Source organism: Martes martes, assembly GCF_963455335.1.
Source record: "Martes martes genome assembly, chromosome: 7".
In the NCBI taxonomy this organism is placed as follows: domain Eukaryota; kingdom Metazoa; phylum Chordata; class Mammalia; order Carnivora; family Mustelidae; genus Martes; species Martes martes.
The window spans coordinates 45984313-46010660 of record NC_137894.1 but is presented as its reverse complement, the minus strand read 5'-3'; the positions used below and the strand labels follow the sequence as shown (position 1 = coordinate 46010660).

Sequence of the window (26348 nt, the reverse complement as noted above, 5' to 3'; positions counted from 1 at the left end):
TATTAACAATCTTTGTTTCCATCAACTATAAGGTAATAAAAGCAAATTTTGTTCTTTGGAGCAGATGTATAATGACTTCTTACTCTTTCAGAAAATTTAAAATAGACATGCAATATAGGAAACTTATGTTCATATCAAATGTATATATAAAGAATCAGAAAATGGTTGGGATTAAATTATTGATGTGTTGATAATACCCAGCAATAGTTATGTAGCTGACTCTTGTTTTGGAAGATTGGATAGCTTGAGTGAAAATCATCTACTAGGTTTCTAAACCAGGGAAACAAAGAAAAACCAATCTAATGGACATGAGATGTATGTTGAAACTTTCCTCAAATTCCTGCATGATTTGTGTATCAGTCTTACAGCTTTGGCCTCAAAAAGAATCTCCCCCACCCTCCCATTAAGCTTATAGAAAGAGTTTTCAAGAATTATTACTTTTTAAACTTTGGACTATAAGCCTTAAATGACTTGAACTTTGAATGATTTAGATTAGAAGTATATTTTAGAGCCAAAAGAGGACTTAAAAATACTCAGGTGTTTCAAAAATGCTAGTCAGGGTGCTTTGATTCACACAGCTAATTTTTAGCAAATTTGGGACCATCTACTCCATTTTTGACTCACTGAGAGTATTTTTGTATACTCTATCCAAATGGTTCTTGTTTTACAACCTTTAATGAATGTCTGTATTTAAAAAAGTAGAATTATAGGGATCCCTGGGTGTCTCAGTCAGTTAAGTGTCTACCTTCAGCTCAGATCATGATCCCAGGGTCCTGGGATCGAGTCCCTCATCGGGTTCCTTGCTCGCCAGGAAGCCTGCTTCTCCTCTGTCGGCTGCTTCCCCTGCTTGTGTTTGTGCTCTCACTCTCTCTCTACCTGACAAATAAATAAATAAAATCTTTTTTAAAAAAAAGAGTAGAGTTATTAACTAAGTAATTAAATCATGTACCTAATTCCCTCCCTCACAAAAAAAGGTATCTGAAACAATGTTTTTGTCATGTAAACCACAATATGGGTAATTTATTTAGAAGTTAAACATTTCTAGAACAGTGATTCCTCCTCCTTTCTTTTTCACTGAACCGTGTATGCAAAAAAAAACTTCAGAAAACCCTCTTTTAGTATGGTTCTTTTCCTCTGGAACTCCATATCTTTTACTGTCATCTGTAAGTCCCTGTTTTTATTTTAGAATGTTCCTTTTGGTTTCTACCATATCCAAATGGTCATGTAGTTCCCTTCTTATCATCATAAAGGTTATCATTGAGGGTTTTTTGTTATCTTTACAAATTGGCTATTGAGAACTGGAGTTGGGACCTATCAGTAGAAGGTCTTTTATTTATGTGTTTGTACACACCTCAGAAACTGTAAGTCTAGTTTACCCACATTCATAATATCCACTTGACTTCTATATACATGTGTTCTTTTTTTTTTTAAGATTTATTTATTTGAGGGGCACCTGGGTGGCTCAGTGGGTTAAAGCCTCTGCCTTCGGCTCAGGTCATGATCCCAGGGTCCTGGGATCGAGCCCCGCATCGGGCTCTCTGCTTGGCGGGGAGCCTACTTCCCCCTCCTCTCTCTGCCTGCCTCTCTGTCTACTTGTGATCTGTCAGTCAAATAAATAAAATCTTTTAAAAAAAAAAAGATTTATTTATTTGAGAGAGTGTGTGTGCAAGCAGGGGGAGGGGCAAGGAGAGAGGGAGAAAGAATCTCATGCAAACTCTGTGCTGAATGTGGAGCCTGACATGGGGCTCGATTCCATGACCCTGAGATCATGACTTGAGCCAAAAACAAGAGTCAGTCCCTCAACTGGCTAAGCCACCCAGGTGCCCCTATACATCCATTCTTTGATGCAAAAGTATTAAAACATTTATAAAAACAAAATGCCAACATAGCAATGAGCATAATTTAATGTCCTAAGCATAATTTAACATACTAGCTTGCTGGAGACCCATGAAAAATGTTTAACAAGAAAAATTTCTAGATGAGGAGTCAACATACTGCATCGTTGTTTATAATAACCCCTCCTCCCCAAAAGGAAATAATCCAAGTGTCTGTCAGTATAGGAATGACTGTGGTGGTGTATTTATTAATGAAATAATACCCAGCAGTTCAGATGAAGAAATTAGATCTCTATCAACTTTACTAATCATTAAAAACATACTAAAGAGTTAAAAAAAAAAGCAAGCCCTAAAAGCATATATTCAATATCTCACCATTTATGTTAGATTATAAAGTACACAAAAGAATAATATATATATTTACAGATGTGTGGTAGAAAGGTTTTGAATGCGTATGAATGAAATGCACTAACCTCAAACTAGTAGTTAACTCTGGAGGACAGAAAGGGATGGAAGACGAGGCTTTAGCTAAACCTATAATTTTTTTGTTTCTTTATGAATTAAAACATTTGAAGCAAATATATTAAATATTAACATATTTTGTTTAATCTAGGGGATGATTATATAGGTGTTTGTTATAACAGATGCTAGTAATTAAAAATATTTCTTGGGGCGTCTGGGTGGCTCAGGCAGTTAAGCATCCAACTCATGATTTCTGCTCAGGTTGTGATCTTAGGGTTGTAGGATCAAGCCCTGTATCCGGCACTGCATGTAGCTTCAGATTTCCTCTCTCTTCTCCCTCTGCCCCTCCCCGTGCACATTTGCTCACTCTGTCTTTCTCTCTAAAATCTTAATAAGATTTCTTAAAGTAAGTTAATTTCCTCTCTATTTTGTCTTCGGTGTTGTGAATCTGTCCCCACACATTGGCTCTTAGGGGCACTACATCATGTGTGCACAAACACATCCTCTCACTTTCATTCAACAAATATTTTTTAAACATTTCTACGTAACAGGCACTATTCTCTGTGCTACAGAAATGAAGCAGAGCAATGAACAAAATAAAGCTCTTACCATCATGGAACCTATATTCTAGTGGTGGGAAGCAGATAACAAGAAACTATACAATATGCCACATGGTAGTAAGTGCTATGGAGGGAAAAAAAGCAAGATGGGATGATCAGGGGAACTGGGTAGGGTAGAGGGATGATTGCTATTGCATAAGATGATGAAGAAAGGGCTCTCTAATGAAGTGACCTTTGAGTTGAGACCTGAGGGAGGTGAGGAGTATGCTGTGTGCGTGTATCTATCACCATCTAATGTCAAGTAGTGAGTCTCCCAAGTTACATCTCCATTTCAGACCTCTTGCCTTATCTGCATTTGATTCTTCACTTTGGTTGTCTAATAGATATTTCAAACCTATCATGTCTAAAAGTGAATGCCTTTTCTTCACCCCCCAGTTTCCTTTACCCACAGTCTTCCCCATCTCAACTGCGCTGGGACTAGAAATTTGAGACTCCTTTGGGAGAAGCTGTTACAGAAAACAATGAGGCTGAATGTATGAGATCATTTACAGAAAGAAAAGGAGAGATCACATTCAATGATCAGGAAAAGAGAAAGGAGGAGACTGAGGAGTGGCCAGAGATTTTGGTGGGGAGGTGCCCGCAGAATGTGATGCCTCAAAAGGCGAGAACATGTTTCAGGGAGTCATTAGTAGTGTCTGTATCTGCTGAGGTTAAATGAGATATAGACTAGGAAACAACTGTTAGACTTAGCTTCATTAAAGTTGTTAAAGTGTTCTTTTAAGGAATGGTGTGATTAAAACCTGATTGGAAATTGATTCAGGAGAAAATGGGAAACAGGAAATGAATATAGCAAACTACAACTCTTCAGTTTTGATATAAAGAGCTGCAGAAAGATCTGGCAATATTGGAAAGAGGTTGTGGAATCCAAAGGCAGTTATACCCATGAGTAGATATTTCTTGATCATTTCTGCCCAAAGTTTGGAGTTAGAATAAAATCTAAATTGTTATGACTTAGTTATTTTAAAGGGTTATGTTATTGCTATTACAAGGGCAAAGCAACATTAAATATCACCTCTGAGAGAAAAGTGGGCAAAAACTGCAATAAAATGCTGGCAAAACAACCAACTAGAATTAGCTTACAGAAAACTTAGTACATTTTAGATAATATATCTGGAGATATCAGAGATTTCATTTTATTAAGTTACTACCTTTTTAAAATTAAATGATATTTCCTTTTTTTTTTATTCAGTGGGGATCTGCAGTGTACTTATGTTATAAAAAATCAGTGGCAAAGACTAACACTATATCCTACAAAGCTGGTAAGTATAATTTTTCATGGAATACTTAATATAGTTATATATTATGAGGCCAGTAAACTTTAAGGAAAAAAAACCCTATCTTATGATGCACTAGTGTCAGGACTGGGACCACAATCCATGTCTTTTTTTTTTCTCCTGTTTTATCTTATCTTTACGTTTATCAGATACTTTATGGAAGACTCATTTTAAAGGAGCTGGGGTAACCATGCTAAATATTCCAAAAAACTAGTATATGCATATGCTTCAAGGTAGTATGACCACAAACTGAAGTTTTAGGATTGTGTTCGTATTTGTGTATGTTGCTTCAGAATAATCTTTTCTTGTTTGTCTTACTTAGCCTTCATGGATGAAGCATGATAAATATTAATTAGTTATTATTAATATTTACAGTGTTTGAGGATTAAAATCTAGATGTATCCTACTGAAGCATTCAGTTATTTGATGAACATATATGTAATGTAATGTTACTAAATATGTTAAATAATAAAGCATTTTAGCATCATTCATATTATGAGCACCTAAATTCAAGAGCTGATGACTTAATATTTATTATTGTTTTTGTAGGTCTAATTTGTAGATATCCTCAAGAAGATTATGAATCTTTCTCACTCCCAGAATCTGTTCCCTTATTTTGTTTACCAATGGGTGCAACTATTGAATGTTGGCCACCAAATAGCAAATACCCTCTCCCTGTGTTTTCTACATTTGTGTTAACTGGAGCCTCAGCTGAAAAGGTACTATGTGTTTTAACTAGTATTAACAAATTTCTTGCATATTATCAAGTCTTAAGTTCTATATAATGTAGGCAACAGTAGAAATAACTGGTTAAATTGAATCTCTTATACATACTTCTTCCACTTGATTAAAATAACTATATACAGAGGTAAAGGAAAAGAGAATTTTCATTCTGTCCCATATACCCCAATACTTTTTTGTGAATATGGTGAAAGATGTTTTCATCATCAGATGATGTGATGATTTGAGAGTAATACAAAAGACATTATTAAATATGTAAAGCTATTTGGAATTACAGACTATTACAGTTGGAAAGGACCTTGGAAATCATCTAGTCTAACATCCTCATTTTATAGATTGGGAAACTGAGGTCCAGAGAAATTTAATGAATTGCCTGAAGCTGGAATATATATTCCCTTATCTGACGTTCTGTCCCACTGTCTACTAAATAATTACTTTCAGTTACTTTCTTATAGAGAATGTTGATAAGTTGCTTTCACTCTTCAGAAAATAAACTCAATTTAATTAAAACACTTTTTTTTCAATAATGAGATGTGAGAGTAGCACTGTGTAGTGTGTGTGTGTGTGTGTTAATGTACTTCAAGAAAGCAACAGTGAAGTTTGCTCACTGCTGTGTTCCTGGTACCTGGCACCTTGCCTGGCTCTTGGCATATAAATGGCTCATAATGGTCTAGCTTATAATGGCTCATGCATTAAATATTTAATGATGTGATTTGAATAAATAATATAAGGAGTATTTATTAAATATATTACTTGTTTTCCAGGTCTATGGTGCTGCTATTCAGTTTTATGAACCATACTCTGAGGAGAATCTTACAGAAAAACAGAGACTTCTTTTGGGTTTAGCATCATCAGCAGATGGGAAATCTGATAGTTCCAAAACAATTCACACTAATAAATGCATCTGTCTTCTTTCTCACTGGCCTTTTTTTGATGCATTCAGGAAGTTTTTGACTTTTCTGTATCGTTATTCTATCTCTGGACCTCACGTCCTTCCAATTGAGAAGTAAGTTAGAGAAGTATTCTTCAGTCAAAATTTGGTAGATCTTTCCATTATATGTGGTATGTTTGTAATGGTTATTCAGTAAATTTTATGTGGAAACTAGGTTTTTCAAGAGTTACTTGGAAAAAAAAAGTTTGGATATTTCAATCAGGTAGTATTTCTCTATTATACTTTTACAGTCATGGTACTTTATTTTCATTTTGTTTTAAAGTTTACTTATATATTTAGTGATCTCTGCACCCAACATGGGGCTCGAACTCCTGACCCCGAGATTCAGAGTTGAGTGCTCTTCTGACTGAGCCAGCTAGGTGTCCCACATCATGTTATTTTAAATGATTTTATCTCTTAACAAAATGAAAAGAATGTTTCATTTTTGATGCTCTTGTGAAGTTTGGAGATCCTAATTGGCATTTTTTAATTAGGATCTTAAGATTTTTAATTAGTTTTGTAATTCTTATTTTTCAAATAATTTGGGTTTATCATGAACTTCTAAAAATATTCCCTACTATCTTTAGATATCATGAATTTAAAGGAAAATTAGATAAACACATTCTTTATTCTATTGACTAATGTTTTATGCAGTAAAATTTGTTGCAAGTGAGATCTGAATATCGTCATTGTCTATTTGATTGTTGTTTATTTTATACCATCTGTTACTTAAACTCTTGTATTCTTAAGCAAGATTCTCTGATCCCAATGACATTTGGGAAGTGATAGAATTATCATAAGAGCATCCAGTGTACAATATTACCCCAATTTTTTCTTGTATTTTTTTTACTCTCATCTCAGTATTCTACTCTAGCAGTTAGCAAATTTTTTTGTCTCAGAACCCTTTTATACTCTTAAAAAATGAGGACCGCCCAAAGAGCTTTTCTTTATGTGTTATACCTGCCAGTACTCACTACAATAGAAATTAAAATGGAGAAAATATTAACAATATATTAAAATAATTACATGTTAACAAGTATCTTTTTTTTGAAAAGTAGCTTTTCAAAAAAAATTAGAAGAGTGACATTGCTTGACATTTTTGCAAATCTCTAATGTCTGTCCTAACTGACACATCTAGGCTGTCATACACACTTCTGCATTCAATCTATTGCAATATGTAGTTTGGGTGAAAGTATATGAAAAAAACCTGGTCTCACACAAGTATGTAGGTGGAAAAGGGAGAGCATTTGAATAGCCTTTTCAGATTATTGTGTGGATTTTCTGGTTTGATACTGCACCAAAACTTGACAAGTGGAATTTACTAAAGGTTATTCATAGTATGCAATCTAAAACTTCAGTAATGAACTTCCTCTGTTACATTAAAATCTGTTGGTTTTCCTCACTCTAGGTGGAACTTTTACACACACACACGTGATTTTTGTAGCATCATACACTAGTCATTTGGAAAATACTGGTTCATGGAGTAAATATAGATAAATTTTATTATCAATGTAAAAAAATAATTTGTTAATGTCACCACCTATTTCATCAGAAGAATTTTTTGAGTATTGAGAAGTCATCAAGTACATGTCGACAAAATTCTAATTTTCACTTAAAATGTAATGTTTATTGAGTTAAAATTAAAGTTAATTATTGGCAATAATACTATGAGTTATTTTTCTTTTTCTTTTTTTCTTTAAAGATTTTATTCTTAAGTAATCTCTACACCCAACATTGGGCTCAAACTCACAACCCCAAGATCAAGAGTCACATTCTCCACCAACTGAGCCAGCCAGATGCCCCTATGAGTTATTTTTCTTGAAGCAATAGGCTCACCTTATTCATTCTTATATAGAAAATACTTGCTGGATACCCAACATTGGATAACCTTAATTTGTCAGTTGTTCTTTCAAGGAAAAATGACATTCTGTGAGAAAAACAGAACAAGAATTAGGTTTTGGGGTACTGTCCATATAACTTGTTATATATTCTCTCCTTAAGGGAGAGGTAAAAGTTAAAATGGCTTTTGAGACCTTGATAACATAAACATTGTTGAACGTGGAAAACTGTTAAGGTGAAAAGTTACTGGAATTAGGTAGAAGCAACTTTAATGTGACAAATGATTTCTGGTGTTGTTTGTTCACTTGTTTTTGTAGTAGCAGGGATTTCGAAATTATAAGTACACAGAGCATTTGACTCAACTCGGACTTGTGGTGACATGTTGACCTTTATAGTATATGGTATTCACTTTGGAATCAATTGGGTTCTTGTCTGTTTGTTTTTAAGGCATATTTCTCATTTTATGCATAAAGTTCCTTTTCCATCTCCTCAGAGACCACGGATTTTAGTCCAGGTAAGATTTTCTTGATTTAAGTGCCCTATTAAATCATTATTGGCTCTGTCAAAATGTACCGTAAGAATAACAATTATAAATGGAGGAAAAGAACAAATATGATCTAAAGAATCAGATAGTAGTTCATGTTGGAGTTTGGGCCCTTAGTGTTTTATTAACTGCCTCCCAGGCAGACATCGAATGTTTCCCCTGAGGTAAAAGGTTGAAGAGTTAAAGGAGTTGGCAGTAGACATTTTGAACATACAAAAAGGGATTTCTTTCCCCTAAATTTGTTCTAAAAGTTTGTGCCTTTGGCATTTATTCCCAAAGTTAAATATATTAGAATAGATATAAGGAAAAGTTGTGTGTTTTCTATATATTATGCAGGAAGGAAGGTTCATAGCTTTGTGATGGGAAAGTTCAAAATGAACATAAATTATTTTCCCTATAGTTTGTCCCAATTGCCTGTATCTTTTCTCTTTTGTTTACATTTCTTTTTTGTTTGTGTTCTTGATCTGTAAGATGTCTGCTTATTTAATCACCATTTACAAAGCGATTTCTATAAAGAAAATATTATTATGTGTTATCACTATATGTGCTTTACTGTATTTATCACAGCCCTTAATGGGGGTGGGGTATCATTCAAAATTACAAGTATTTGGCAAATAGGTATTTAGAGATTTGTGGAAATATGCCTAAATATGCATAAATTTAAAAATGTAGATAAAACAATTGCACTATTGATACAGATAAAATATCTAGAAAAAATATCACTTTTATAATCTTCATAATCAGTCTGTATATCCACATGTCTTCTTGGTATTTAGTGCCAGAATATATGTATGTATATGTGTGTGTATGTGTGTGTGTATATATGTATGTATGTATGTATGTGTGTGTGTGTGTGTGTATATATAGCAGACTCAGTTTGAATATACATAAAAGATTTGTTTTATGACAGAAGGTGGCAATTTTTTTTCTGCCGAGGACCAATCAGTAAATATTTTAGTCTTTGTAGTCAAAACTGCTCAGCTCCTACAGTGTAAAAACAGCTATAGATCATACCTAAACAAATGCACAGTGCTACTGTTCTAATAAAACTTTATTTGTAAAAACATGTGGCCAAAAAAAAAAAAAACAGGTGGCCTGTGGATTTGCCCTGGAGGCCATAGGGTTGCTAACCCTGATTTTGTGGTATTAAATGAATAATTTAGTCTTTCAATAGAATTTTATTAAAGTTGCATTAGGGGAAAAGAGAATTCAAAATAGGAAAAGTTAGTCATTAGAAGAGGTCAGTGGTTAGGAAATGCTTTTCAGAATCTTAATAAGTGACATAAACAGTTCATACGCTGGTTAATGTATATATTGAAACTTCATGGACATCATCATTAGCCTACTTTTTTTTACCAGAAAGTAGTGTTTTAAAGCTCATCTTTATATTTCAAACACTTTATTGTAAATTTTCTTCTAGTTATCGCCACATGATAATCTGATTCTCAGTCAACCTGTTTCTTCACCTCTTCCACTAAGGCAAGTAAAACTTCATTTCTACTTACGTTTCTTCAAATCTAGTGTGAGGTAGCGTGACATTCAAATATTTTCTTTTTCCTAGGTAAAATTTCAGATACTGATAGAAATACTTCTCATTTAACTGTTTCTTACCTAAATTCCTTTTACTTAAAGGAAAAAGGAAAGCCTCTATAATAGTTTGGCATTTTGTATATCCATTATTTATCAAGTACTTACTGTTACATAAATAGGTATATATGTGTATAGAGTTTGAGTATGAAAACAATTATTTTTAGCTTTAAATACCTTCTGAAGAGCATTCAAATGCAATTAATTTTAAATTTAATCCACAAATAAAAGATATTCCTAAATACTAACCATGGAACAAAACAAGGTATTTCGTCACTCAGAAGTTAAGAGAAATTATGAAATATATTTTCTAAAGTATCACTTCCTGAAATGTAATTAGCTATGTAATTTTCTAGCAGAGAAATAGTTACGATATAATTAAGTTATTTTGTAGCACGTACCTAAGGGAGACTAGCTGCCATCTTTGACATTAATTTTGTAAGAATTGCAGATTATTTCATCACTAGGTCTTGGTCCAGAGTGACCAGTGTTTTCTTAACCTTTGAGCTGAAATAAACTAAAATACTGACTGAGACTATATATAAAATGATCCTAAATTACCCAAGAGGTTTTTTTTTTTTGGAACAGCTTTATCGATATGATTCACATGCCATACAATTCACCCAGTTAAATTGTACAATTCAGTGGTTATATTCACTCTGTGAGTATAGAGATTTAGAGAGATCATTATAATCAATTTTAGACCATTTGTGTCACTCTAAAGGAGAAACCCTGTGCCCTTTGTCAGTTACCTTCCCTCCCATTTCTCCCATTTCTACACACACAAACACACACACATACACATACACACTCCCCAGCCCAGAGCAACCATGAATCTTTCTGTCTCTACAGATTCAACCAGATTTGCCTATTCCGGATATTTCATATAAATGGAATCATATAATATGTGACCTTTTGGGTTTGGCTTCTTTCACGTATGATAAATTGTCCAAAGTTCATCCATGTTGTATCATCATTACTTTATTCCTTTCTGTTTCCAACAAATATACCATTATATAGATAGACCACATTTTAGTTATTAATTTATCAGTTGATGGACATTTGGCTTGTTTCTGATTTTTGGCTATAATAAATAATGCTGCTCTGAACATGCACAGAGGTTTAGTGGACATGTTTTCATTTCTGCAAGAGACTTGTTATTAGTTCTGCTTTATTTAAAAAAGTTAATTCGGTGAAGCCAGTTATTTAGCATTATAAGGGCAACATACTGATCGGCTTACTGAATTACTTACTTTGTCAGTTCAGTATTTATTATCACACAGAATGCCTCAGTTTAGGTTATTAATTTGCTTTTTATGTGTATACCATCGCTTCACTTGGTAGCTATTGATTTCACATCACTCTTACCATTATATCACCAAAGATAGTCTATTTGTAAATCCAAATTTAAAATTTTTTTTTAAGATTTTATTTATTTATTTGACAGAGAGAGAGATCACAAGTAGGCAGAGAGGCAGGCAGAGAAAGAGGGGGAAGCAGGCTCCCCGCTGAGCAGAGAGCCCGATGTGGGGCTCGATCCCAGGACCCTGAGATTATGACCTGAGTGGAAGGCAGAGGCTTTAACCCACTGAGCCACCCAGGCGCCCCAGACAGGGGAAAGCAGGCTCCCTGCTGAGCAGAGAGCCCAATGCGGGCTCCATCCCAGGACACTGAGATCATGGCCTGAGCTGGAAGCAGAGGCTTAACCCACTGAGCCACCCAGGCGCCCTCTCCAAATTTTAATAGGCATATTTACCTTAAGGGCAGTAGACCTATAAGTTGTGTATTTTTTCTGATAATTTCCGTTAAAGATGAGCCACTAAAAAACAAACTTCCATTAAACAAATATGCTTTCAACTAAAATATCCCTCTTATAGATTGAATTCTTTACTTGGACATTATCTGCATAACAAATCTTTTTCTAAAAAGAAGAAAATGACTTTTCATTTTCTATATTGAATACAATGCAGAAAAATTGAATACTGAAACCTCAGAAAACTTCATTGTTTTCATAATGTGTTTCTGGTGACATTTTTCCACACATAAGGGCAGCAATCAGATTTAAAGTTGAATAAATAATATAATCCTACACTAATCATGACCTTTTTTCACTATTTTGGATAATGAGGTATTTGAAATTTTTTTTAATTGTGTATTTTTGTTTGGATTGACAGTGGTGGCAAGTTTTCAACACTACTTCAAAATTTAGGTCCTGAAAATGCTGTGACACTACTGGTGTTTGCAGTAACAGAACATAAGATTCTCATCCATTCCTTACGGCCTTCCGTGCTTACTAGTGTGACAGAAGCATTAGTGTCTGTGAGTATCAGAGTTCTTATTGGCAATCAATTTCATTCTAAACCTAATTTATTCATTTAATTTAAAGCTACTTTAGGACTTAGCTAAAATTCAGGGAGTAATGAATTTTTATGTTGTGAAAAAATGTTAATTTCCTAACCATTAATATTATAATTATTTAATTTGTTATCAAATGCTAGACTTTAGGTATGAATATTTAAAAGACAGTTTTTTGTGTGTGCTGATAAATTATGCTTTATTGTCAAACAGCTGAATATTATCCTGTCTTTTGTTTACCCAAGATGATTTTCCCTTTCCACTGGCCATGCCCGTATGTTCCTCTCTGCCCGTTGGCTTTAGCAGATGTCTTGAGTGCACCATGTCCATTCATAGTAGGAATTGATTCAAGATATTTTGATCTCTATGATCCTCCTCCAGATGTTAGTTGTGTTGACCTAGATACCAACACCATTTCTCAGTAAGTACATTGTAGTGATTCTATACCCAGTAAATTACAACTTCATAGTGTACATATGTAATTGTATATTTTTTGAATGCTAATTAGAATTCTTTTGAGCTATATTGTTTTTGTATTTGGGGTTATTACCATCTTTGAATCAACTTGTACTATTCTTTTTTTTTCCAGATTTTTTTTATTTTAGAGAGAGAGAATGAGAGTGTGAGAACTGGGGAAGGGACAGGAGTAGAGGGAGAGAATCTCAAGCAGACTCCATGCTGAACCCAGAGCCTAGCATGGAGCTGGATCTTACCACCCTGCGATCATGACCTGAACCAAAATCAAGAGTCAGATACTTAACCAACTGAACCACCCAGACTCCCCCAACTTGTACTGTTCAGTGGGATAGATTAGGGTTTTAGGTTTTACTGTAAAGAAAATAAATATTTAATCCTCAGATATTTAAATATTTAAGAAACATTATTACAATCTTATACTTAGAAATTTAGCGGAAGTGAAATTGAGGTTAAAAACAGAAGAATTGGGGCGCCTGGGTGGCTCAGTGGGTTAAGCCTCTGCCTTCCGCTCAGGTCATGATCTCAGGGTCCTGGGATCGAGGCCCGCATCAGGGTTTCTGCTCGGCGGGGAGCCTGCTTCTCCCTCTCTCTCTGCCTGCCTCTCTGCCTACTTGTGATCTCTCTCTCTGTCAAATAGATAAATAAAATCTTTAAAAAAAAAAAAAGAAGAAGAATTTATTTTCCATTTTCCAGATAAGTATGGGTGAAATCACAAATTGAATTGGAGTACTATACCTTGATATTTCAATTCTATTTCTAAGTCTTGTGTAATACTCTTAGAATGCTAACACTTCAAGAAAAATTTATATACTGCTTCAAATTTTTAAAATAACTTTTAAATTATACATGATTTTATCACCTTTATACTTTAGGAATATTAGGACTTTGTAAGTTTCCTTTTTTTATTGGAATAATATTAAAGTTGTAACTACTGGAGCTCTATTTTTATAGTTTTTTTTTATAATTCAGTTGTTCTCTTGTACCCTTTATTTTCAATTTAATCATACTTGAGCTATTCAGGGAAGAGGAAATTGATGCAATGACCACATTGCATTCACAGGACATACTTAAAATAACTATGAGTTAGTCTATCAGTAAAGCCCAAAAGCTGGTGCACCTTTTACAACTTAAATATGTGTATGTGCAATAGATTTTACTCCATTTTTAATAAGCATATTTCATATTAAAGCCTTTTGATTTAATTCTATAATCATATGTTAATTCTAATCTTGTCATATGTTGAAACCTCAAGTGCCTAAACCACTAGAAAAAAATGGCTTTTTATTATAGGAAAAATAATATATAATATAAAAAATATGTAAAATGATAAATAATATATTATAGCAAGAGAATACTTTTCTGTTATAAAGCATATATACTATCAAAAAATTTTTTTCAGACAATGCTTAACCAAGAAAATATGGGATATACTTTATGCATAAAAGCATTTTATTATATGGGTTTACAGAATCAAAGATTCTTTACCAGGAACATGTCATTCATTACCAGGAATATTTAATTCTTTAAATATTAAAGTAATATCTCTTTTCTTTGCCAGTTGTTACATGACACAATGTTTTAAAAATTGAAATGAAGGGTGGTAAATTAGTATATATTGTATTTATTATGGTAATAAATTACATTTACCCTCTTTTATACTTTCCAGTCTGTTAAAAGAATTTTTTAACTTTGTGTTTTTGTTTTGATCACTAATGAGTTAAAGAATGAAAGAAAACATGAGTCATTTGCACTCATCAGCAGTCTTCCTTCTTGTTATTATCGCCTATAGAAGGACTAAACTAGTGAACTAACAGCTTTCTACTTTCCTTCATCCAGAATTTCTGGAACCTCAATCTGAAATTTGAAAGAAAAACACGTTCTGAATATGCAATTTTGGTTTCTTTTGCCCTCTCTTAGATACATAGAATACAGAGTATGTTATGCATGTCAATAAATTTTTGAAGAAAGGGAAATTAATATCTGGTATGTACTAGGCATAAAGCTATATACATAACCTATGTTATCTCATCTTATTCTTTGTATTTTGTGAGGTAGTTTTTATTAACTCCTCTGACAGGTAAGGAAACCAAAGCTTAGATTTTTAAGTAATTTATCAGAAGAAGGCTCATAGATAATATCTACTGCCAGCTGGATTTTGAAACCATCACTGTCCAGCTCCAAAACCAGTACCTCTGCCACTAATTATTGGCTATTTATGTAACAGTAATCTTGTAAGTGGAAGTCACCATGAATAAAAATGCAGAGGGTTATCATAGACTCAAACTCAGGTACTAAATTAAGACTCTCCTACCCAGCCAAGTTTTAGAATGACGACATCAAGGGCAAGAGGAGGAAGTTATGTGAATAAATTATAGAAATTAGATGTAATGCACAGATACCAAGATTCTGCTCATTTGTACTACAGATATATCTTGAACTCCCTTTTTTGCTAGGTACTGGGAATAAAAAGGCAAACCAAGTACACTCCTTTCTCCTGTTGCTCATAATCTAGTTTATAAAGCAGGCACTCACACAATGAACAAGGTACAGTGGGAGTGCTGTGTTGCAAAGTTTTACCAAGAAAAAATAATGTAAAAAGTGTTCTACATTGTATTCTCACTGTAATGCAGGATTCCATGCCCCTGGTCACATTATAAATGAAATATAACCTTCACTGAGGGCCATCTGCAGTTGACCCTGTCCTCTCTGTGTTTTTATCCTCATTTGTAGAAAGATAGGGTAGATTCCAAGACAGTGGTTCTTTGTCAGCCTAAGCTTTCCCATCCATTCTTTTTTCTTTGTTTAGTTTCCAAGGTGATAATTTTGCCCTTTTTGTTCTGTTGGAAGTACAGAGAACAAAAAAAAAAAAATTCAACTTCCACTGCACACCTGGACTTTATGATTGTCTTTAGAACATGAGTGATTTACTTTTCTTATTTTTCTCTCCATTTTTCAAGTTTTCTTTTAAAAAAAAGAAGGTACTCATAGCTTTTAAAGTATAAAAAGATTTAATAAAGAATGAAATCAACAAAGCTATAGTTAAGTCTAAAAGCTTTATGGTGTTTTATCACTGTCTCTTTTCTTCTCTTACCCCTTGTGTGGTTTGAGGAACAACCATGTTACAATAATTGTCATAAAGGAGAGTGTAGGAGTTTGTCCTAGAAACAAAGCTACCACTTTCAAGCAGATATCCTCTTTTATAGTTATAAAAGTATTTTGGAATGTTATCCTTTATCCAAATAATTTAATATTATAGATTAAAGAAAGAAACAAAAACAAATTTTACTTTTCTGAAACAAAAACAAATTTTACTTGTAGGAAACTAAGAAACTCAGTATTTAAATATACTCAAGAATTTTGATAAGCTTTCTGAATCATCAGTTCATTTTTCCTATAGGAGTTCAAGTTTTCCACAGTGCTTTTTCTTAGAGTCTATAAGAAAAAAACCTCTCATTGGTAGAATTTTCCCAATATTTAGGTATCTAAAGTCTCTTAAATGGGGTTTTGAGTAATGACCGCCATATTAAGTGTATAGTGATTGGCATGATAATAATGCAAGTGGTATTTACTCCGTACTGACTTAATTATAAATTTTTGAGCTATATTTATTACAAGGTTCTTCCCTCATGTGAATTAATTTTTAAATATTCTGCATCCCAACTTACCCTGAGTATTTTTCTCCTATTAATTAGAATTTTTTGTATGTTTTATTCTTTGTTCAATGTATTTTCTCTTTTCCCTTTTTTTGTATAGCAAAAAAAAAGTCCACCTAACAAATATATTATTGTTGTCATTTAATCTCAGAACTGGTGACAAGAAAAACGTAGCCTGGAAGATACTTCCAAAGAAACCATGTAAAAATCTGATGAACACTCTGAATAATTTGCACCAGCAGTTGGCAAAATGTAAGTGTATAACTTAATTAAAGGAAGTAATTTAATCTGAAAAAGAACTCCAGTTACTTTGCCTTACTTGTAAAAGGATACTGTTTATTTTATCTGAGGGAACTGTTTTTATAATCTTAAGGGCAAATGAACGTTAAAGCAAAATTTGTTAGAAGCTGAATAGGAAATTTATAAAATTTATATTTTATATCTACTACATTTTCATAGAACCATTTTAGAATAATAAAATTCAAAAAGAGGTTAAGGTCATTGTTTTCTTTAATTTTACCATTATTGAAATGCCAGGGGAAAAATAAGGGTTTCCACTTGTATATTTTCTTCATACATAGAATAGAAGTTTAGTTTTGAAAATTTAAGACAGATGGTTTAAATTAGAAAATCCTGATGATTTTGATGGGGTGAGAGCTGGGTCATATCCTTTTCACCTTTCATGGATTAATGCTATGCTTACCTCAAATAATTTGAAAATAGAAGCTTGCCAAATGCATTAAGAAATTAATCAAAATGAAAATTGATTAGGATATGGAATACTTCAGTAAAAAGCTTATATAAGAATACCTTGTCAGTGATCCAGAAGTACTGATAAGAAGAATTAAACCTTCATTTCTTTAATCCTCTTGGTATTTTATAACAGTGGCTCATTCAGGGCCCATAAATTAAAACTTATTGTATGAAAAATGGTCAGTGATGGTGTAGCAATATTTGAGGTTCTCATTTATGTATTTATCATTTATCTAATCCTCTTGGTATTTTATAACGACAGCCCAATCAGGGCCCATAATTTAATACTTACTAAATTACTGTGTGAAAAAATGGTCAGTGATGATACAGCAATATTTGAGGTTTTCATTTATGTATTAGGTGAAATGTAAGCATAGGAAGGGGACTATATCCTTGAGGGTTCAAAGTGCCTGTATATTTGGAAATAGGCATGGAAGAAGACAATGTTTCCAAAGCAAACCTTAAACAGTTGATTTGGAGCAGCTTGTAAGGACTGGGATATGGTGACATCCCAATAGAACAACTTTTTATCTTATAGAACAAATAAATTATGTATAGAATTTTAGTTAAGCTAACTACTTCGTTGGTCTCTAACAGGGCATGTACTTCTTTTAAGTGGCTGAGAAGTCCAGCAGCTTTTGTAGCAATATTTAAAATATTATTAAAATCAGTGAAATAGCCCATCCAGCTCAACTGAAGGGCAGAATCTTAAAACTATAAGCTTTTAAATAGTACTGGTAGTTAAAGATTGTGTAATACTTTACAGCTTCAGAACACTTTCACATACATAAGTTGAGGGAGGTAAAATAGCTTGTCAGAGATCATACAGTTAACAAGGATGAAGTTAGGATTAAAATCTAGGCCTTCTGTATCATTCTTCCTAGTACTGTTACTTTTTTGGACAATAACAACTCCAGAAAGAAAAGAAAAACTCTCTAAGATAATTTATTGTTCCTCATATTTTAAAAAGTTTTTAAATTTTAAAACAATCATGGATATTTCCCTGACCTTTGAGAATAGATGCCCCATCACCTCCAAATGGAATATATTTCCTACCAAAAAACATATTCTTCTGTATCAGTGCAATATAACCATGAAAATCAGGAAATTATCATTGAGCGTGACTGTCATCTTTATCCACAGACCAGATTCTAGTTTCATCAGTTATCATAATAATGTTCTTTATAGCAAAGTAATCCATTTCCAAATCAGGTGTTATAATTTAGTTTCAAGTCTCTTTAGTCTCCTTTTCTCTGAACAGTTCCTTGATTTTTCCTTCTTCTTCTTGATACCTTTGAAGATGATACTTCCTATCATAGAATGGTCCATGATGTGGGTTTTCCTCATGGTAAATACAGGTCAGATGTCTTTGGCAAGAATATCGCAGAAGTGACATTATGTTCCTTTCCTAGCATCCTTACCTAGGATCCTTACCATCCTTACCATATGTCCCATAATTTATGACGATGTCTACTTTGTGCACTTAAGGTGGCGTCTACCAGGCCTCTCTATTGTGAATTTGTTATTTTACTACTAATGGCTTTAGCATTGAATTGTTCAGGAAGAGGAAGAGCTGTTTTTCACATTTTAATCCTCATGTGTTTTTCCTGTAGGCACTTATATTTTTTAAAAGGAGTGGGCGGTGGGCAGAGATAGGACTAATGCATTTACCCCTGTATCCTGCTGATATGGTTGCTATGATTTTCATTTATTAGTTTATATGTAGTTGCTTCAGAACATGAATTTTTTTGATGGTTGTCAGATAAACAAATAATTTTATATTTACTTTGGTTGAAATATATGCAGCAGAGCCTAAAAAGTGATGTAGCAAGCTTTGCCAGGGTTTACCTATTATAAAGTTGTATAAACACAGAGTTCAGGTGTCTTGAGACCTTTTGAAAACAGCACATTTATTTCTTTCAATTTCATTGAGATATAATTGACATACAGGACTGTATAAGTTTAAGGCATACAGCAGAATGACTTGACTTACCTATATAATGAATTTATATTGATATCATTATGAACATTGGTTTCAACAGTTTGGAAAAACCACTCAAACTGATTTTCTTCACAGTGCAGCAGAGACCAAGAGACGATGGACTAATGGACTTAGCAATGAATGACTATGATTTTAATTCTGGAAAAAGGTTGCATATGATAGATCTGGAAATCCAAGAGGCATTTTTGTATTTCATGGCCTCTATCTTAAAAGGTTATAGATCATACTTAAGACCAATAACACAGGCCCCGTCTGAGACAGCCACAGATGCATCCTCTCTTTTTGCCCTACAAGGTGAGTGATTGTATAGTTTTATACTTTTCATTTTATTGAGTTTAACCTTATGATGATTCAGTTGCTTTCTGTGTTAATTAATAGCTCATGTTTATAAAAACACATACCTATTTTGGGAATATGTGAAGATTGACTTTGTTGGTACTCCATCTCCACAAAACTAGTTATTTCTTGGGCACATTAGTTCTAATCCCATTAGCTAAATATTTGAAAAGCATAGAGCTTCCTAACCATGTAGAAATGTTGTGTCACAGATATGTTGAGATACTGATATTTTTAGCTTTCAGAGCAGCTGGGCAATGTCGGGCACTCAGAGGACCCCCTGGGATGGCCACCTCCAGGCATGGGCAGCCTTGTTCATTTTACTTCAGTGTGCTCTATAAATATTACTTTCTGTCTGTGCCCTGAAGCAAAAGAAGTTAGAGAGCCCTGGAGTGCAATTTCTGTCATAATACATATGTATTTTTCTTTTGTGGTATATAACATTTGCAAGAGAAATTCATTTAATAAGCATATATTGAGTTTCTCTAAATGCTAAGTATATAGTGGTATGCAGAAGACACATGGTCACAAAAAAAAAAAGAGAGAGAGAGAGAGACATGGTCACTTCTCCCGTTGAGCTTATAGGCAAGAAGATAAGCAATTTGAAAATATATGAATGAACACTTTATTTCACAACTTAAAATCACAGAAATCCCTTCCGAGGAATTTATGTCTGAGCCATGGTCTCAGGGATGAGTAGAAATTAGCCACACAGAAGAAAAGTAGAAGACAATTTTAAGCAGAGAGAACAGATGGAAATAATTTGAGTCTATGGGCCCCAAAAAAGGCCCAAATGTGCTGTAACTGACCACAGCGAGCAACGTGGAGCATGAAATCAGGAAGTAAATTTTTACTCTGTTTCAGTAAGACACAGACATAAACAAATACTAAAAGAAATGTAACTGGGGCTTTGAGAAAGCCAAATACATAGAGAGCATGCCATGAGCATACAGCATGCAACACCTGCTCAAGGAAAAAAGGAATTTTAAGCATGCTTTCAGATTTGCTACTTTATGTGTAATCTTCAAGGTAGTGAGGAGACCACAGAGACAATTCTGGGTGAGGATTTGAAAGATCTGGATTGAAGTTCCCTTCCTGTTGCTGTCTTTTTCAGGTCATGTCTCTTCTCAGGCGTCTTCATTTCTTTTTCTTCAAAGTGGTGGGTTGAGGGGGTATGTGGTTAATCAGGTTTCTCCTGGCTTAAAATTTAATGAATCTTTGAATGGTGCTATATTTTGTGACAGTATGAATTTATGTTGAACAGCTTTCTTAAGAAGCCGGGACCGGTCACATCAAAAATTCTATAGCATGATGACCAAAACACAAATGTTCATTCGCTTCATTGAGGAATGTTCTTTTGTCAGTGATAAAGATGCAAGCCTGGCATTTTTTGATGATTGTGTAGATAAAGTAAGTAATAGTATGTCTACAGTGCCCTGACTTATTTTGTGTGATTGTTTTAAATGTTCTGAGTTATATTTCTATTTAACTTTTATCCTTTTAACAATATCTAAGTTCATTCCATTTCATCATTGACTCTTTATTATGTAAGTTCTGTTGGGTCTACTAGATACTAAAGAGCACCTTTTCGGAGTACCTTGCAGGATTTTACTGAATTATCAGTTTTATTTTAGCACTCAGGTATGTAACCTTGCCTGCCCACTTATAGACTATAGGACTTCTCTCCAAGTGTGTGGACCTCTAACTTGAACATCCTTAATTTTCACCTTTCCTTTTTGAGGACTGCCATATGCTGAGAGTAGGTGTAGAGCATAATGAATATTTTACTTGAATATATTTACAATTTGGAAGTGAGTTTGTAGCTTAAATTAAGTGAATTAATTGTGGTATTTTAAATTTGTGTGTGAAACCTTCCCTTCCCCTTCAGTCCTAATATCATTAGGTGGGATGGAGCAAGGTGGGTATCCCTACTGAACAGAAAGGAGGTTGGGAACAGTGGCCAGGAGTGGGGTGTCAAAACCTGAATGGGGTGAAGAAGGAAGAGCAGCCTAGCATTGGGTAATGGAGCCCAAGACAGGTGAAGACAACATCCATGCAAGGGGTGACCTAGCATAGAGAAAAATCAGAGGATGAGAGAATAAAAAGAGTGTCCATGCTAGGGGAAGGATGAGAAGAGTATCCGTGCAGAAACAGCATGGAGTATCAGAGTCTGAGCAAGGTAAGGAGAGTATCTCTACTGAGTAGGGGTAGCTAATGGGGTATCAGAGTTTGATATGGATGAGGAAGATGCCAGCTTGATGGGGGTAGGGGATGGTCTGGAAGTAGTTGTTGAAGCCAAATTAGGGTGAAGAAGTCATATATGTGGGGAAGGGTGGTGGTGGAGATGGGAGAATATAGCATATGGGGAAATGGGTCAAATAAGTAAATATGTTAAGAACAATGAAGTTACTCACTGTCAAAGAAGGGACTAAGTAATACAGAAAAGGAGAAAACCTGAATGAACCCTGAGGTATTAGAATGGAATTGGAGGCTTGATGTATCATTGGTATTCAATATGTATAGAAAAAAAATAGAAATAAGTATAGATATAAGTGCGTGTGTCTTTGTGTGAACATATACTCCCTAGCTCTGTACAATAGGACCTGAGAGCAGCCATCTCCAATAGCAGTGAGTACACCAAATGCACAGATTTTGGCTTCTAAATACCATTCTCCATTAAAAGAAATTAGGACTCCTTGGAGAAATGATTGGGTCTAGGGCAAGGAAAGTACGAAATGAGCCCTGAAATATCTTGTGCTGGAAAACAAGAAATCGCTCCAATAATGGAGATGTGTTTTTTAAAACAACAGCACACATATACAGGCAGATGCATGTGCATGTGTGTGTTCATGCGCACACACACGCACACACACACACACACACACAAGCCAGCTTGAGGGACTCCCACTGATTACATCTGGAACAACTTGAACATCAAATGTTAGAGATCATAACCCATTGAAAAAAATAGGAAACTATGAGTCTACACAGATATCAATCAAGAGAGTCTGATGAGAAACAGGACTTTAATTTCAAAGTACCTCTGCACAAAATATGCATTCATTACAAAAGGGGAAAGAAAGAGTAACTTTATGATGGAACAGAATGCCTGGCGGACCCCACTTTTATCTAATCAAAGTGAATGTCATCAGTAGTGGAACAAATCAGCATTATACACCTATAATAGGCCACAGTGAGAATACAACAACTCTATGATATTTCTGCCAAAGATGCATATAACCTACATAATCTTAAGGAAATTTCACACAAACTCAAATGAAGTGACATTCTACAAAATACCTATTCTGTAATCCATGAATGGTCAGGGTTAAGAAAATAAAGGAAAAATTGAGAAACTGTTCAAAGGTGAAGGAAACTGAAGAGACTTGACAAGCAAATACAATATATAGTTCAGAATTGGATGCTTTAGGCAGAACATTATTAATGTAATCATTAAAATGTGTATGTAGTTTGAGGATTAGACCGTAGTAGTGTAACATGTTAATTTCTACATTTTCATGCTATGTTATGGTTAGATAAGAGAATGTCATTGTTTGTAGGAAGTACACACTAAAGCATTCAGGGGTGGTGGGTCATCAGGCCAGCAATTTACTCTGTAAAGATTAAAGGGGAAGACTTGTTTGTACTTGAAAAGTTACTATACTTGAAACTCTCGTATAAATTTGTGACTATACGTACATAATGTTCATGATTTTATGCCCGTGACAATAGAAGAAAGGGAGAGAGCAAAGCTTTGGCATATATTTACTCAATAGGTTATACTTGTAAGGTTATTTAAAGAAGTCCATCATGTTCAAATTTATGTGACTGAAAGAAAATCAGTGATTTTTGAGGGCAGGGGGCATAACAGCCAAAATACAGCTCATCCCTCAGTATTCAGAAATTGGCTCAGTTCTGAGTTGGACTCGAAAGTGTTTTTTACTAACTATTAAATCAGTACCAAATATGTCTTATAAAAATGAGAAATGATTCTAACTATATCAGATGTAATAGGAAAAACACTGCCTTGGGAATAAGGACTACTTGAGTCTCAGCTCTTATCCTTGTGATTTGAGACAAGTCATCTAGTCTTTCTGTGTTGTTTTCTTACCTATGTTTAAAATACATTGTGAGGAGAGATCACTTTGAATATTTCCCAGTGTTCAAAGTAGTATTGGATGAACTAAAAAGTAGAAAACTTTTTTTCTATTGACAACTTTTTATATTTTGCCAATTTTTTATTTTATACAATGGCCATTCATTTGGTTTTATCATTTCATGACAAAGAAATGTTTGACTTTTGAATGACTTATACATATGAAGAACAAGAACAAGTTAAGATCCTTCCATTTAGAACACTTGATGGATGAATGATGTAGAGAAATACTGTTGCTTGTGCTGATAGAGAATGTTAAGGTGCCTAGAAATAATCACCCTAGTTCTTGAAATGCTTTGGAGTTGGGGGAAAAAATGGATATATGCCATTATCCACTTAGAACTCAAAATTCATTTTTTCATAGAAACACGGATGTAAATGATTAGCTGTGGTTCAAATGGTGCAGGGCTTCAGTGTTCTGCTAGAAATATATATTAAATTTTCTTTTTGGAGGAATGGTACCGAAATCACCTTTTAGGACATGTTTTAAAAACCAAAGTTTATTTTGAGATATAATATACACATAGTAAATTGCACCTCTGAAATGTACAGTTTGAAGAGTTTTGGCAAATAAGATTTCCATATGACCATGATCCAAAACAGAGACCATTTCTATCAACCTGATTTTGAATACTCTATTTAGAAGTGGGCTTTTAGAACCCTGCCTTCTTTGTAGGCTGAACTCTGCCTATATAGAGCTTCAAAATCCTGTTTATTTTGAGAGGTAGCTCCTTGACAGTTTTATTTTCATTGAAGCATTGTGCCAAGAATTTGGCTTTCACTTATCTTAATCAAATCTGTAGGTTTGCCTTATTTGGTGCTTAATAGAAAGAGTAAATAAATAGAAAGGTGTGTGGTAAACAGAAAAGTGTGCTTTAAAACATAATTTCTTTATCCTTTTTTATAGGAATAATTGGTTGGTTTTATATAAAAAATGATGTTTCTGGAGGTGTCTAGCTGGCTGAGGAGGTAGAGCACGTGACTCTTTATCTGAGGGTCATGAGTTCAAGCCCCATGTTGGGCGTAGAGCCTATTTTAAAAAAGAGAGAGAGAGAGATGTTTCTTACACCATTATGCACTTTGGTGGAAGTTTTCCCCTGTGGTGCCGGACTTCAGTGGTCATCCATATATGCTCATTGAGCTTGCGTTGTGAACAGTGACACACATTCATGTAACAGTTTGTTCCTCTGCCAAGCTAATTAATCATAAGGGACTGAACTAGTGATCAGAGTTTTGCTAATAGGATACTTAAGCCAATACATTGATTAATCCACATGGGAACACTGAATTTGTTGTGGGAATCCAATTAACCATGCAGAAGACAAGAAATCTTGTTCTCTTTTTCTATTCATTTTATGGACCCTGTTCATAAGTTTGTGTTTCAGCTAAGAATTCATACAGTAATGTCAGTATCACATGGTTTTTAAAATACTCAATATTGTAAGACATATAACACTTCTACTAGGTACCTAGGGCATCATGTTCTAAGAAGGATATTTTATCACTGATAATTACTAGATTATATTGTCTAGGAATTTCTGGAAGTAGGTCACCTGCTATTTACTTAGAGTCAGTGCAGGACTTGATGAGAATAATCGCTTAAAGAATATACATTCTGTCAAAAAAAAAAGCCAATCCTGTTTAATGTGTAACCACTGTTTCTAGACAGATTATTTTCCTGAAATGCTATTCACCTGCTCAAAATCTAGATCCAACAAAAGATCACTTATATATAATGGAATCATGTTGCACTTAAAGATTTTAGTGACTAAGAAAATTAAAACTGAAAATTAACTGACTAAAACATAGTTACTTGTATGTGCTTTATTATAATTCAAGAAGTTTTTTATTAGAGGAAATAATAAAATGTCACAAGATCCAAAATACATCTTAATAACCTTCATATGCAGTTAGAGAGGTTAATTGTATTCCTAGTTTTGTTAAGCAGAACTCTCTGAAATAGTAAATAATTATACAGTACTGTTAGTACATTTCATATTTTAATATCACAGTTCAAGTATGCCTAGTAAAGCAAGTGAGTACTTGCTTTTAATCTGCAAATGTTTTATGAATATCAATAATACTTTTAAATAATCATTTATGTGGGGTTGTTTCTTAGTTGGGTGACTTTTAATCACGTAAGTGAACAGATCCTCTTGCCTCTGGTAATTTAGCTATGGGAAATAAGTAATATTTATATATATAAATTACATATTATATATTTATATATATTTTTAATATAAATTATATATAAAATATTATATATACATTAACTACCTAAGTCAATCCATGACGAAGAATGAATAGGAATTAGACATATTCCTCTTTCAGTCTTTGCATATTCAAACAGAAAACATTTGCCCAACTTTAGGAAACTAGAGTGGGTAATACTGAATAGGACTATGAGAAACAATGTATGAGAATTATTTGAGCTTCATTTATGACTAATTTAAGAACCATGTGTTCTTGTTCTTCATATGATTATATTTTAAATCCTTACAATCTGTTCCTATAGGAGGGTTCTTAACTAAGGGCAGTTTTGTTTAACAGATAGTCTGGTAAGATTTTTCTTAGTCTCCCAAGCATCCCTCTGCAGTGTTCTCTAAGTATATTAATGTCTTATAGAAAAAATATGAAGAGAATATGAAAATTATTTTAATTTTATCCTGTCGTGGGTGTTGGATTTCTTTTTCTTCCAATGGGCAGATGTCACTGTGCTTTCCAAAAGACAGAAATGGCCAACTGATACATGTAGGATGTATATAGCATGACTGTTTTTATAA

The 26348-nt window shown here is 33.9% G+C and overlaps 1 protein-coding gene across 1 annotated transcript in view; it reads left to right on the top strand.

The window, feature by feature from the left end:
• Nucleotides 1–26348, top strand: part of DENND4A (DENN domain containing 4A) — a 126970-nt gene that overhangs the window by 55782 nt on the left and 44840 nt on the right. Inside the window, exons 5-14 of the mRNA XM_080808513.1 lie at nt 4107–4176; nt 4741–4910; nt 5697–5938; nt 8150–8216; nt 9667–9725; nt 12008–12152; nt 12434–12609; nt 16470–16570; nt 19149–19367; nt 20674–20819. Coding sequence (XP_080664639.1) covers nt 4107–4176; nt 4741–4910; nt 5697–5938; nt 8150–8216; nt 9667–9725; nt 12008–12152; nt 12434–12609; nt 16470–16570; nt 19149–19367; nt 20674–20819 — 1395 coding nt within the window. The remainder of the gene's footprint in view (nt 1–4106; nt 4177–4740; nt 4911–5696; nt 5939–8149; nt 8217–9666; nt 9726–12007; nt 12153–12433; nt 12610–16469; nt 16571–19148; nt 19368–20673; nt 20820–26348) is intronic.